Consider the following 14478-nt stretch of genomic DNA (forward strand, 5'->3'; position numbering starts at 1 on the left):
TTCAACAATGATCCAACAGACCATATTAACCAGACGGTATTTACATCTGTGAAACATCAGTCAGTTAATCTCACTTGTAAGAAATCTTTCTGATACAAACTTCATGATGACAAGCTTTCTTCCAAAACACTATATAATTGTTGTATGTGCCACTGCCCAAATGATATGTCAATAAACAGGTCATAATCCAAGTTATCACAGTGTTTTCAAATGTAGTGTGTGTACCATTACAATTCAGGCGCCAGAGCAATGTAAGCAACTTTCAACTAAAATAATGACATGAAAATGCATTTATTATTAAATGCTGACATAAAAATCCAGGTCATCTGTTTAGGTCACTGTTTTTCAAGATGCTGCCAAACTAACAAATAATGGAAATATGTTCTTGAGACTGAAAATAACCCATAAACCACCTACAACCATAATCACCAGGTGAACCAATCATCTTATACTCGATGTCTCATGCAATGTAACAGGAAGCAACATATGCTACATCCTGTTTTCAATGACGTCACAGCAATTCCACCGATATTTGTCAGAAGACTCCAGGAAGTAAAATGTTCCTTCCTTGGCTCCAGAGTGGGATTTTAGAGAGAATCTGTCCTGCTTGCCAGCTCCAATAAATCCAGCCAACTCTTATCACAAGAGCCTGAACAGCATGGAACATTGTGTTTACCAAAGTCCACACTACACAGTCCAGGTCCATTCAGCTTTATTTAAGGTGTCATTTGATTGGCCTCCTCAGGTGTGACATCACTGGAAGTCAGCTCCGAAAAGAGAGCAGGCAGCCAGTACTGTGGCTCTCCAGATGCCTGTGAATCTAACCAAGCCAGTCCTTCTTTCAGGAGGTGATCCTGGAAACACAAGAGGGGGCTTAAAGACTGACACACATTAAAGCAGAAGGAAGAGTTGGCACATGACATGATTAGTGGCTGTTCACTTACCAGCACGTGACAAAGCCCGTTCCTTCTCCCATTTTAAACTGTCCCTGATCTCACTCACTGTAACATAGCCCTTCTTCTATAATTAAACAAAAACACAAGACACCTGTTGTGAATTTTGTTCTTGGGACTATTTTGTCAAAAACAGCATAATCAAAATATGGATGAAGACATCAGACTGCAGAGTATAACAAAAACACAATAAAATGAGTACAGTAACAATAATTTAAAAAAAAGGATCCCTATTGTTTACAAAATGTAAATGGACGGCATTTAGCTTTCATGGTCAAGGCGCTTTTACAGTGATGCCTCACATTCTCACACTGATGTTAGCGTGCTGCCATTTAAGGTGCTCACTACACACTGAGAGCAACTTGGGGATTAAGGACAGTGCCCAAGGGCCCTGAGTGATTTTCTAGTCTGATGCGGATTTGAACAGAGGACACAAACCCAACGCTTTAAACAACTTGACCATCACCACCAACAACAAAACCTTTTCTCATTTAAACAAGTTGTGATGCCTACAATGCTTACTGTACAACTCAGTTTTAACCTCTGCCAGCTGTAGGACTACAGTATGGTCCATTTGAGCTCTGCTGGGACTGACTGCACCAAATACGAACCACCAACTGGAATCATCCCCAAACCCATTCCCATCACCTTCAGTTTCTTTATGGCCCTCACCAAGTCATCTCTGCAAAGCACATAATTAATGAGATAATCATACAAATGTACAAAATAGGTGGTGTAAGTTTAAGTAATACAAGGGTAACTTTCAATGCCTATTGTAGTACAACCTGACCACGAACTGCTGCTGAAATACACACAGTGGTTAACTGTAACACTTACTGGCTCACATCCTGTGCATATTTACCACGTCCTTTCAATACTCTCTGATGAAGTTCATCCAGGTAATAAGCCCTGGGTAAACACACATAAATTAACAATTTAATGAATGGTGCAAGTATTTCCAAATACCAATGAACAGTTCTGAGAACCCCCGCCACCAAAAAAAAATAAAATAAAACCCAGCAATAATAATTAGAAATAACCCAACAACAACAACTGTGCCAAATACTGCAGAAATGCACAAAAAAGTACATTTAAAAGCCTGTGATAGTGTTTAAAATACAAACCCCCATTTCTGGTTTCAAGGCCAAACACACTTCAACAATCTGTACACCAAGCTCATAATAGAAGTCAGCCTACTCCAAGCATCTCTGACCAAAAAACCTTTGCCAGCTGTGAAAAAAGACATAACCCTTCAAAAACCGGCAAACAAGAATAATGTTTCTATCAAAAATGTAAAAACTGCAAGTTCTATATGAGTGAAATGAGTTTCTTCCAGGTACTACTGATTACTCACAGGCAAGTGGGTCAACTCCAATGGTGGCACACATTTCCTGAAACTGAATCCTGAACTGTGAATTCTTGCGGATCTCTTGTTGTTGTTTACTGGCAAATTCCTCCAGGTAGGACTTGAAGGTTTCCAACTGTTTAGACATCTAACAGAAAACAAACAAACAAGAAAGATTTAGTACAGTGGTTTATAAAGCTGGAGAATGGGACCACCAAAATGGTTACCTGACACGTATGAGGGGTAGCAAGATGAACTAATTAAGAACAGTAGAAAGCTAAAGCTACACAAAATCGTATTGCAAGACCAGATTTGAAAAAACAACAAACAAACAAAAAACATCAGTTAAGTAATCAAGATCTCTTTAGGCCCTGTGGCCCAATGGTGCAGGTGCTTATCCCTCAACTTTGTAGTCTGAAATAGATGAGAGTGTACGACTCCCCCTAGATGAAGACACAGTCCAACAGATGTGTAGATGAGTACCTTGTCTAAGAACACACAGGTAGCATAACTGGGAATCACCCCAGGTCTACAGATTGGTAGACAAACTCCTTATCCCACCAAGATACCTGGGGCCTGTACTACAAAGCGGGGTTAACTTACTCAGATGTAACCCAGGGTTAACTTCTTAAACTGGGGTTGACAAAACTGGTGTTCTCAAGTGGTGTTAATCGGTACTACGACGCTGGATTAAGATGTTGATTTGTTGAACCTGTGTTAACCTAATTGGAGTTTGTGCGTGTTCACATAAAAGGGGCAGGTTGCAGCGCACGTCACCATTTTTCAATGATGGCGCGGTCACCTTACTTTACCGAAGAAGAATGCTCGATTATTATGCGGAGCTACGAGGAATTTAAATTACGTTAAGGGGGAATCGAACACATCGTCTGCCAATAAAGCAAGACAGGCTTGTTGGCAACGTACTGCTGATCGGGTAAATGCGTCAGTACAATTCAATTGTTCTCCAAATCTGTTACAGATGATTAACCTGTGGAATGTCTGATATGTGTAAAATAATGACCTTCTTTCATTAATTACGCCCAGATGCAACACGATTCAAAAGTGGGCATAGGCCTACTAATAGATGTTAGGTTAATTTAATGTTTCCTAAATAGGCTACCTATCTAAGGATTTAAAGCCATTAATGGTCATTCTGTTAACATAGTTACATATATATCACTTTGGCATGAAGGTTATCCAACAGGACAGCTCCATGTGGGGAGAAAAAGAATGTGAAATATGTAATTATAGTAATTGTATATTAGAATATTTAGAAAAAATCACCCAAATCAAAGCAACCCTTATGTGGCTGAAATAAGTAAAAAGAAGGTGAGCTTAGAGTGGACTACACGATAATGGTATATGAAATAGGCCGAATAGAACGGCTATACCTGCACATTGATACTGTGAAAAGATTTGCGATTGACATAACACCCTCGTGTTCTCCCAGGGGTGCACTGATTGGGATTGCATGCAATCAATGGCTCCTATTACTCTTGGGAACCTAGGAGAAATTGTTATTGATAAGCCCCACTTCGCCTAATTAATGGACATGCATTAGACCTATTTTGATATTAGTAATTACCCGCGATTGCATATAACCCCTTCTTTGATTTGCATTGCGGATAAATGGCCAGGGAAAATGACAAATGCATCCAACAGTTTAGATAGAGCAAGTACTACCTTGCAAATCATACGACATACAGTATTCTTGCTCAGATGTTCAGCATCACCGATGGAATACATAAATTGTCCACTGGCAAAATATCTAAGCGCAAGGCACATTATCTGCTCGATCGTCAGGGCATTGCTACAATGGGTGATGTTACAGACGTCTGGCCCGATCAGCTGACAAAGACAACAAATTCCCTCGGCTGAGAATCTATATCTTTCATGGAGAATATCGTCCTGGTATGTCAGCGGATTCTGGCGGTCTTTAAAAACCCTCGCCCTGCAAAGACAGCCCCTCACAATTTGTACCCCAATATCAAACGGATCATCCAGGTAGGCCGGCATTGTCTTTGGAGTGATTGAAGATGGATGGGCGGTACTTATAAAGGGAATGGTTAAGCGAAAACCTCAAGCTAACCTAGAACATAACCTGCTCGGAGCAGGTTTGGCACGCAGCATAAATTGCCATGGCAGCATACCTCGATCAAACCTATCCACCTTTCGTAGTACGGGTTAACCGGGAAGTTACTCCACACGTCATCAACTTACTCCCGAAGTTAACCCTGATAAGCCAGTAACCCCGCTTCGTAGTACAGGCCCCTGGTCTGCTCTGAGTGGTGAGTTAAATAAAAACAAACAAACAAAAACAAAAACTTTTCCTATATTTTATTAAGTCAAGGATAAGACCAACACAATCAAAACAAGTAAAATAAATAAATAAATAAAATAAACAAATAAATAAATGTGGTTTGCGTACAGCACTGTACGCAAACCATGAATTGCTATTAGTACAGCACCCACTGATATTTAAGCTGCCCAACATCACGATTCATGCACAACCCTAACCCTAAATTTTGAAGTGGAAATTCATCAGTTGCCTCCTGTACAGCTTTGATGCCAACGTGTGGCTCTTGATCTTGCTGTAATCACAGCAGTTTGTTACTGGATGCAGTGAGAAGTGGTGGAATATGATACTGTATCAAGGGCAACTTCAATAAATAAAAAGACAATAATGGAAGAAGCTGTTAGTTGGAAATCAAATTGTAAAGTCGTAAAAGGTTGAATGCAACTGATGTGGTCAAATTTATATCTTTAAGTGTCAGTCACAATCAAATGGTCATGAATTTTACAAAGAGAGTGATTTTTCACTTTTATCCTATGTTGATCAACTGATAGCCAATGTAAAATATGGTTGTTTAGGGATATTGGTTAAAATAGGGACACCAAAAGAGGAGGTTTATGGTGTGGTGAGGGAGGACATGCAGGTGGTTGGTGTAACAGAGGAAGTTATAAAGGACAGGGTGAGATGGAAATGATTGATCTGCTGTGGCAACCCCTAACAGGAGCAGCAGAAAAAAGAAGAAGAAGAAGGGATTTTGGTTCAAAATTTCATGAAGTATCCTTATCATATAAAAATTTGACAGTTATGAAAATAAGAACCATGTTTACATTTTCTGGTGTTACAGACTCTACATAGCAGAAACAACTGACCATGCATATTTAGAAAAAAATAGGTATACATTATCATAATTTAAGATACCCTCTTACACAGCAAGGTATTGCTTAGACAAATACTATGATTTGAAAAAATATTTCTAAATATAATTAATTCCATTCCTTTACAGACAATACAGGCTGTCTATGACTACCGTTTACTGTCATTTTTAAAATTATTGTACTAACTTAAGGCGTCAATGTAAATTTTATTCTAAGCAGAAACATACTCAGAATACAAGAATATACGTTACTTTTAATTCTGAAATTAACCCAGGTTATGTCCACATTATGAAACTGCTACAAACATAAATCAGCAGACACAACACAACAGATATTTGATGGCTCGTTCCCAGCACACAAATTCTCAGACAGTTCAGATGACCACGCTGTACCTCATTTTTCAAAGTAAATCAAAGTATTTATATCGTCAATTCCTATCTTCAGTTGTGTGCATATTAATAATGCAAAATAAATAAATAAAAATAAAAACAACATAATTTTTACTTTAATTTACATTCTGTTTAAAGAAAAATTTATTCTTTCAAGGTAATAATTTAATGCATGGACCAAGTAGGCAGATGTTCGTGTTATAACTAAGAAAAACACAGGTAAGTAAGTCCCTTCGGCTGCTCCCTTGTTTGCACTCGGGGTCGCCACAGCAAATCCAAGGTGGATCTGCATGTTAATTTGGCACAGGTTTTACGCCGGATGCCCTTCCTGACGCAACTCCACATTACATGGAGAAATGTGGCAGGAGTGGGATTTGAACCCAGAACCTTCCGAACTGAAACCAAGCGCATTAACCACTTGGCCACCACCCCAGGTACGAATGAAAAACTCATCACAACAGAACTGTAATAACTTCTTATACATCAATGGCATTTGATTGTGGCTGAGCTGTCAGCTTTGCAAGTATTTCAACAGCAACATAATGTACATATTTTGCCTGTGTACACCGCCACAATAGAGTTACAATGAAAACATCAAGATGTGATGGTAATGAAGATTGTTAGCTTTAATTTGAAGAGTTTGAGAAAAATATTGTATTACCACCTTAAGAATTAGACCCATTCTGAAACACAAATTCACCTATTTCAGAGGCTATGAGTAATTGATGAATTGAAATATATTATTGTGCATACAAATCATTGCTTTTACAGCCAGTTTTCTTTAGACAAGCCATGGGATGGATACATGAACATTTCAAACTCACTGAACATGTTTTGTAGTTCACTCTCATCAATAATGAATGAATACAAACAGTATGATACTATATAGTAAATGTATCTGGAGTAGGCAGTTCTTAAAAACCAAGAAGTTGTACATGACAGAGACCAGTAAGAGAAGCCACCAAGTCACCCATGACAAATCTGAAGGAACTATAGATTTCAATGGTTGTGAATGGAGAAACTGTGCATTGTACAACTTTTGTCTGTTGCATTACCATTTGTACAGCTTCATGGTGGCATACAGACATAAAATTACAAAAACTGCCTCAATCTACACTGTAGTGTAGTTCTTGACCAAAACACACAGGGGAACTCACCTGAACAATCTGATCCTCTGCAAGAACAGTCCCTCTTTCTTTGTATTTGGCCTAAACAGAGAATAAACATCACGTAAGAGAGTTATACATATATACATATAGATATACTTTATACATATACACACACACACATATATGCACACAATTAACAAAAATGTGTCAAACCTCTGCAAGCTTCTTTTTGGCAATAGCTCCAGCACCCACTCCTCTCCGATGCATTTTGCAGCTGCCCGGACCAAATGTTTAATAATATCAATTAATGTTACACTAATTTTAAAAGTGCTAACCTTAAGTTAAGCGAACTTAGCTTCAAAGTGTCACTGTGGGTGACCACTTCGCTCAAATTTTGTCAGATATACATACATTCAATAGCATTAGTTATGACTACAGCAGGCAACGATTACAATAAATTGGAAAAAAGTCCAATTTTACAGAAACAAATGCTTATTACTACTTTTTTCGATTTGATAATGAGAAACAAACAGCTACCACTTCCTGCTTAGTGCAGCAAAAAATGATTAGACACTGCCCCCTAGTGTCCTGGCGAATTCAGATGCACGTAATCATGAAAATAAGCTATGGAAAAATATAAATGGCTAAACATGGATGGTTGCTTTCAAATGAGAACATTAGTAAATCCAGAGTGCTGTATGAGCAGATAATCAGGTGAGGGTTAAAGGTTTGGTGTATGAGACAGTAGTAAAACCAGGAGTGATATAAGGGGCTCAGATATTAAATAAAAATGATCGTGTGCAGGAGGGTAATTTTCAAAAGAGTACAAATAAGACAGAAATGAATGAGCAACATCATAAAAATAGAAATCATATATTATCTTGGATCAATATCTAAAAAAAATAAAAAATAAAAAAATTTCCTTGACCCAGAGTCTACTTTCCCACCAAATGTAAATTAAAAGATAAAAAACGACAATATGATGATCGCATTATTCCTTGCAGGAAGAAACTTTAACCACAGTTCATCCACACCTGCACCATCCAGCTGAAATCCATCAACTGTCCAGCGGGTGGCAGTGTTCAGCTGGTAGCAGACAGTTACTTTTTGGATCGATATCCTAAATCACATTTGAATCAATTTGCCCTTTTAATATACAGACATGCATACAAGACGCTGATATTGTTTTAAAGTTACCATGTTAACAAACGGGGGGGGGGGGGGGGGGGGGGGGCATTCGTATATCCATCTATTCACTCACTGTCTTTCACAGGTTACATTCCAAGGCTTTACCAAAGCTTATAAGAAAAAAATAAGTTAACAATATTTTTAGTTGTTTCAAACAATTCAAATTTCCAACTTTGACGAGCACATATGCTGCTTGCTTGAAAGTTTCTCTTTAGATCACACATGTGCTTGCTGTCACAGCTCTCACGCCCTCTGTTGGCGGTCCCCTGAAGTGAGCGTTCAAAACACAAGAAATGGCTGCCGGGCGAGTTACGCACGCGCAGTGGTCGGCACTTTAAAGAAAGTGTTGAGGAGGGAACATGAAGCCACTTGCAGGTGGACGTGAATTATAGTCGAGGTAAGCCTTAGAATTACACAGCTGCGTGTTGTTTTAACTACGTTTGGTCCTAGGGTGAATATTACGACGGAGCTGTTAAGCGTGTTTCAGTTGGAAGCGTTTTCTCAGTTAAAAACTAGCCGGCTAGCTAGCGAGCTAGCTGTTATTGTTTTTTCGTGATTTGGCGAGAAGCAAAATGGAGGAGATTGCTGCCGCCAGTGCGTTACACCCTCGCTCCGTAGTCTCCGAAACGTCTTTATTGCGATTAATTTATCCTAAACTGCTTGGAGTTTGCTCGGAATTGGCGTTGTGGTGTGTGTGCGCCGCAGTGTTAATGTAGCTTGAATGTTTAAACCAGGCGAATGACTTTTTTTTTTTTTTTTTTTTTTTAGGTTAAGGATGCCCGGTGTGAGGCACACACTTCAGGTTGGTGCTATTTTTTTCTTCCCCGCCTGTTTCCGAGTACGTTACAGTTTCGTGCTTTCAGTACTAACACGCTTGTCGTGTTGTCATTTGGTTTTGCAGGGCAGAGGCTGCTAAGTTGTCCCGGGCAGAGTTGCAGCATGAGAAATGCTCGGTGCTCGCCATGACTCTCAGATCCTCGCTGTTTCCAAACACGGGATTCAAACTCAACACTGACACCATCGATCTGGACAAAACGCACATCAGAGCTGCTACTGTGAGCCCTGTGAGCATCAAGAGAGAGCCCTGTGACTTTGTTATTAATGTTCACGACCTGCAAGGGGGCGAGATCCCGAGTAAATCCAAGAATTTAGACCAGACTTACATGACAAGCAAAGTTGCCCTCGCTGCTACTGTCGTAGAAGTTGTTCAAGGTGACGATAAAACTGTGGAGATATTGTCCCCTGTTGGACAAATGGGGGGTGAGGGAACCCCGGTGAAAGGTAAACCCCTCTCTGTTGACAAAATGGATAACCCTCAGATGGCTTTAAACAATAATACAAAGGATGTTGGTGCTGATGAGAGTGCAAAGGGGGTTGTTCCGGGAGTCCTTGGCACTGCATCCATTGAACTCTCCTCTGAGGGAAAGTGGAGGAATATCAGGAAAACTCCGGCCAATCCCCACACGCAGGCCAACTGCCTGAGGCAGATTGTTCTCCTTCAGCTGGACCTGATCGAGCAACAGCAACAACAGCTGCAGTCCAAGGACAAGGAGATAGATGAACTCAAAGCAGACAAGGAGACGGTATGTGAAAGTTTCTGTTGGAAAAATATTGCTGTGTGGTATATGTCTTAAATTGTCCTAAAATTCATCTTTGCACATGGTTCTCTTCTACAGCTGCTTGCACGTATCGAGCGCATGGAACGCCGCCTGCAACTCACACGGAAGGATCCACCACGTGACAAGCGACTTTTCCAGCCTCTGGAGCCATGGACCCCTGATAAAGAAGACATGTGGGATCTGGAAGTAGAGGAGACTCCAGAGCCCAACCCAGCTACTCCACTGCCCTTCAGTCGTGGTGGAAAAGGTCAGAAGAGGTAAGCAACACCAGTAAATCAACAACATGCCTTGTGGAATTAACTCAAAACTTGGTAATAAAATGCATATCAGAAAGGAGACATTACAGTCCTCCAGATTCTAAATTGTGCAAAAATGAAGCTGTGGAATTCAGTACTTTAAATCTGTCATTGTTTGCTTTGTCCACACAGGAAATCTTGCTTTGTAGATGCAAAAGTTCAGAAATCACGTGGGAAAAACACCAAACTTAGTCCCCAAAAGCTTGAGATTCAGTCTGACTCTCCCCATCAAAGAGAGCTGCGCAGTAAAACTCCAGAGAAGATGGTACCTACCAGGACCGGGACAGAAAAGGATGTTTTGCTCACTTGCAAAGAAGAACCTGATGTAAGTTGTCAGATGGAAGATCTGCCCTTCATGTCTACCACAGAGATGTATCTGTGCTGCTGGAATCAACCTCCTCTGTCCCCTCTACGTGAGACTTCACCTAAAAAGGAGGAAGAGGTGGCCAGTGAGTGGACTCGTATAGTACAGTGTTTGAATAGTTTGTAAGTCTAGCTGATGCCTTCTTCAAGAACAGTAACCTCTCCTCCATTGTGTTTTATAGTTCCGTCTTGGAGGGAAAACCATATCGAACCCTTGAATGAGGACCCATCCTTTGATTTCCCTGAGGTTGGACATATCTGAATCTGTTAAGCAAAACTTGAGTTAACTCACAGTAGAACTGAATATACTTAAATTGAATGAACTTGTCTTTCCGTTAAGATGCTGGATGACGGTGTGTTTTTGAAACGCCACATGAAGCTTGAGTTGGATGAGAAGAGGAGAAAAAGGTACCTGTTATTTTCTTTGAATAATTGCACAAGTTTTGACCTTGCCTTAAGCTGTGGATCAAAGCCTGTTGCTGGAGCGTAAATTAGAAATACCTGATCAAAATTGTAGCGACGCATATAATTTGATTGCATCACTTAAATGCAGTACAAATGCAGTGAGCGTTATATTTAACGTAATTCAATATTTAGAATTACCTGCTAACATACTTCATGTGAGATGCTGTCATTTCTTTGTTGTACTTCACAACAGTTCATTTATTTTTTAGGTGGGACATTCAGCGAATCAGAGAGCAGCGCATGTTCCAGCGCTTGCAGCAACGCATGAACAGGAAAAAAGTTGTCCAGGAGTGTGAGCCAGAGGTTTCATCTTTTTACCCCGACACTGAAGATGGTACACTTATGCTAGTTATTAGCTCAATAGGGTAGCGCAGTCTCATTTGAACCCTGCGTTTTCGGCTGCAATCACAGAAGCAGTTGCGAAAAGTGCAGTGTTTTTTGTTCCCAGTGGAGAAGGAAAGATGAGGTGAATGGGAGATGTTGTGTCGGTAGGTGTTAGCCTACACAGCTAACCAGAGTAGCTGCGTTCTCTCGCATGCTCAACCGCTTCTACACCTTTGAGCTCCGGGTCATTAAAAAAATACGCAACACATGTCGAATTTCCCACCGCATTGTCACGTTTTCTTTGCATTTTCACTTTGAGTGGAATTTGTCCAAAAAACTCAGTGCCATGTTTCTGTCCCTGGAAGTACAGAAATTATGTCATATGTGTCATATTTGACCCCTTTAGCGCCCACCTTCAAATGAGACTGCGCTGCCCAATAAAGTGTGGTGCACTGCAGTGTAGTGACACACACATTATTGTTGTATTTGTGTATTATTGCTCATGATTTTCACTTTCCTCTTATTTTTGCTAGTTGAAAGTATAGTGGTCACACCCTTCTTGCCCGTGGTTGCATTTGGGCGGCCTTTACCCAAACTTGTACAACAGTAAGTAGTGGAAGATTGTTTATTCTGCTTAAGGCTGTGTGTTTTTGATATATATATATATATATATATATATACACACACACCATTAACTGGTATAATCACCTAAGTTATGATTTTCTAAAGAATATCATATTAGCTTGATTTTAGAAATGTGTGTAAACTAGGGCAGTAACTATTAATTGATTATTAAATGACTATTAGTCAACAACTTTTTTGATAATTGAGTCATTATTTTGAGGAATTAAAAAAATAGGTTTTGAATTGTGACTACTTTATGGCAGTAAAATGAATATCTTTGGGTTGTAGATGAAACAAGACATTTGTAGGCATCTTCCTTGGCCTCTGGAAAATAATATTGATCTCAATTTTTCACTATTCTGACATTTTCTGCATCCAACAGCTAATTGATTAATTGAGGAAAATAGTCAATTGATTGATTATTAAAAACCCTAATGTAAACTGAGTAAAAGTAGTAGTATGATCAGACGGGTTAATGATGTCATTATGTCAGTGTTTTTTTTTTATTATTTTTTTTTTAAACCTTCCTAAATTGGAAACTGTAGTAGTGTGCTTATTTTTGGAACAAAAGTAAAATGTTTGAATGGATTTGTCCTCCAGGAACTTCGAGCTGCCTTGGCTGGATGACCGAAGCCGGTGTCGCATCGAGGTGCCCAAAAAACACACACCTCATCGGACCTGTCGGAAATGAGTTCCACTTCACGCTAAAGGTGGAGAGATGCCATCCTGTACCCAGAATTGAAACGCTGCGTTGTCTGGGACAGCAGATGTTTTACGGGTGTGTCTTCTGGTCTGTGGAAGTGTTCCTGTTCTATCAGCCATTTACCACAGACCAACTGATTCCCTGCAGACTGCTGGAAGAGTTCATGACTGAGGGTGACCCTTGAGGAGTTTTCGGTGTTTTTGGTCCCTTTTAATACTTATGAAAAGGAGACTAAGTGCCACAAGATTACAGTCCCCTTGTTGGCTTTTATTGAAGATCACACATCTTCAGGTTATATTACTTCTACTAATGTATGAATAGTTATGCATGTTTTGTGACATGTTTGAAAAAAACATTTTGTTGCAGCTGTGCTATTCAAGACTGGTTTTAGATGTGGAGTTCCTTTCACGTTTTAACAATGCATAGTGAGATGGTTGCATAAACTGGGGACTCTAATCTTGGCGTGCATTTGATTCTAAAAATGTTGATTTTTATTTTGAGTGAAAACTACTCTAGTTGGGAACGTGGATTACAAGCAATATTGCCGCATATGTTTGGATCGTTATAAAATGCTCATTTTTTTTCTTGCATCAGTGCAAAATATCAATCTGACTGTATTGTGCCGTGTATAGCCAATATTCTTCACAACCTTAAATAGGATTTTATCAAACGTGTAGTGTGATATCAGCAGTAGCAATCCACTTTCAGCATGATTTCATATTAAACTGCAGTATTTTAGACAAGGTGAAGAAACGTTTTGAGACATTATTTTTCATGGCTTGCTTCATGAAAACAAAAATGCATAAATTGTATGGTTAACATGGTGCAATGCAGTTTCCTGTGCCCTGAATCATCTTCCTTTTTAAAAAAAAAAAAATTCTTTAAATGCAAGTTGCATGGGCTCTCTTTACCGTTTGCTTAAGATGGTAGCATGGTTTACCCCTGAATGGCTAGTTACCTCTGGTCCTACAAAATAACATGGTGTTTTGAAATCTCTGTTCAGTTGTTTGGTCTGAACAGCTTTAAACGGTGACCTGAGAATCAGTCCTAAGTGCCGTTTTGAGCTTTGTTTCTGAATTTAATATGCTTACATCCACTTTGTATTGGCTTATGTGTCTGCATTGTCTTTGACGATGCAGTTAGCTGATGTTAAGGGAACCGTTTCAGAGCATGAAACATGCTTTCTAACTAAGGATAGCAGTGTCCACTGGTGTGCTGATATGCCGCCTCCTAAATTCTCCTTCTCTAGTGTCGGTTACACAGTGGCTTGTGAGTTCTCCAGATGTTTTTGATTTGTTGCATTTGCTCAAATGTTTTACATATGCAATTAACTTTGTGCAGCTTAAATCTGACGGCCGAGCATATTTGTAGGCAGGTTCTGGAAAAACATTTTTTTCCCCTCTCCTTGTACATAACGTTCACAAGCAAATGTACATAAAACATGGCTGTTATTTTTTTATTATTTAAGGTTGAAGTGTTCAGTACATTCAATATTCTATGATTGTATGTTGACAATTTCACAGTTTTAAAAGATACATTTTGGGGCGGGTGTAATAAAATAACATGTTTATGATGCAGTTTTGAGAGTCCCAAGATTTTGGTTCATGAAAACATAAGCCACAGTGGCCACTAGTGGCTACACAACACTGCAAGTAGCAGCAAGGCTTCACACGCAACTTGGTAGGCCTCTTATTTTTTTAAATGGTTCATGTAAAACAAAACCATCTGGCTCTAACCTGTATCAGAGCTGAATAAGCAGTCATTTGTACGTTTATGTAAATTTTGTGTACATACCCACTCAAGACTAACCCTGTGCTTGCCCTTGTAATTGCATAATGTCAAGTTGATAATTTTCAGATATGAATTTCTACCAGTTACTTATACTTGAAAGTAAAATCAATATGTAGAAGCTCATAAATGTGGGATGACTAA

At 39.4% G+C, this 14478-nt stretch overlaps 2 protein-coding genes and 2 long non-coding RNA genes across 4 annotated transcripts in view; 2 read left to right on the top strand and 2 right to left on the bottom strand.

Moving 5' to 3' along the window:
- Positions 1–7519, bottom strand: part of snf8 (SNF8 subunit of ESCRT-II) — a 31518-nt gene extending 23999 nt beyond the window's left edge. Inside the window, exons 1-3 of the mRNA XM_034194125.1 lie at positions 7178–7519; positions 7013–7063; positions 2308–2446 (exon numbers count right to left, since the gene is read on the bottom strand). Of these exons, the coding sequence (XP_034050016.1) occupies positions 2308–2446; positions 7013–7063; positions 7178–7231 (244 nt within the window). The 5' untranslated portion in view covers positions 7232–7519. The remainder of the gene's footprint in view (positions 1–2307; positions 2447–7012; positions 7064–7177) is intronic.
- On the bottom strand, positions 728–1118 carry LOC117531088. The gene is made up of 2 exons (XR_004566517.1): positions 945–1118; positions 728–854 (listed from the first exon to the last, which is right to left on the bottom strand). It is a non-coding gene; the product is annotated as an uncharacterized LOC117531088 (long non-coding RNA).
- On the top strand, positions 5353–6491 carry LOC117531089. The gene is made up of 2 exons (XR_004566518.1): positions 5353–6074; positions 6290–6491. It is a non-coding gene; the product is annotated as an uncharacterized LOC117531089 (long non-coding RNA).
- A 904-nt stretch (positions 7520–8423) lies between the features above and the next one.
- Positions 8424–14185, top strand: msl1b (MSL complex subunit 1b). Its single transcript, XM_034194121.1, has 10 exons — positions 8424–8549; positions 8921–8954; positions 9054–9735; positions 9829–10028; positions 10200–10516; positions 10613–10677; positions 10771–10838; positions 11105–11229; positions 11753–11825; positions 12444–14185. The coding sequence occupies exons 3-10, from the start codon at positions 9115–9117 to the stop codon at positions 12532–12534; spliced, it is 1560 nt and encodes a 519-aa protein (XP_034050012.1). The 5' UTR covers positions 8424–8549; positions 8921–8954; positions 9054–9114; the 3' UTR covers positions 12535–14185.
- The last annotated feature ends 293 nt before the right edge of the window (positions 14186–14478 follow it).

Source organism: Thalassophryne amazonica, chromosome 18 (assembly GCF_902500255.1).
Source record: "Thalassophryne amazonica chromosome 18, fThaAma1.1, whole genome shotgun sequence".
NCBI lineage: Eukaryota > Metazoa > Chordata > Actinopteri > Batrachoidiformes > Batrachoididae > Thalassophryne > Thalassophryne amazonica.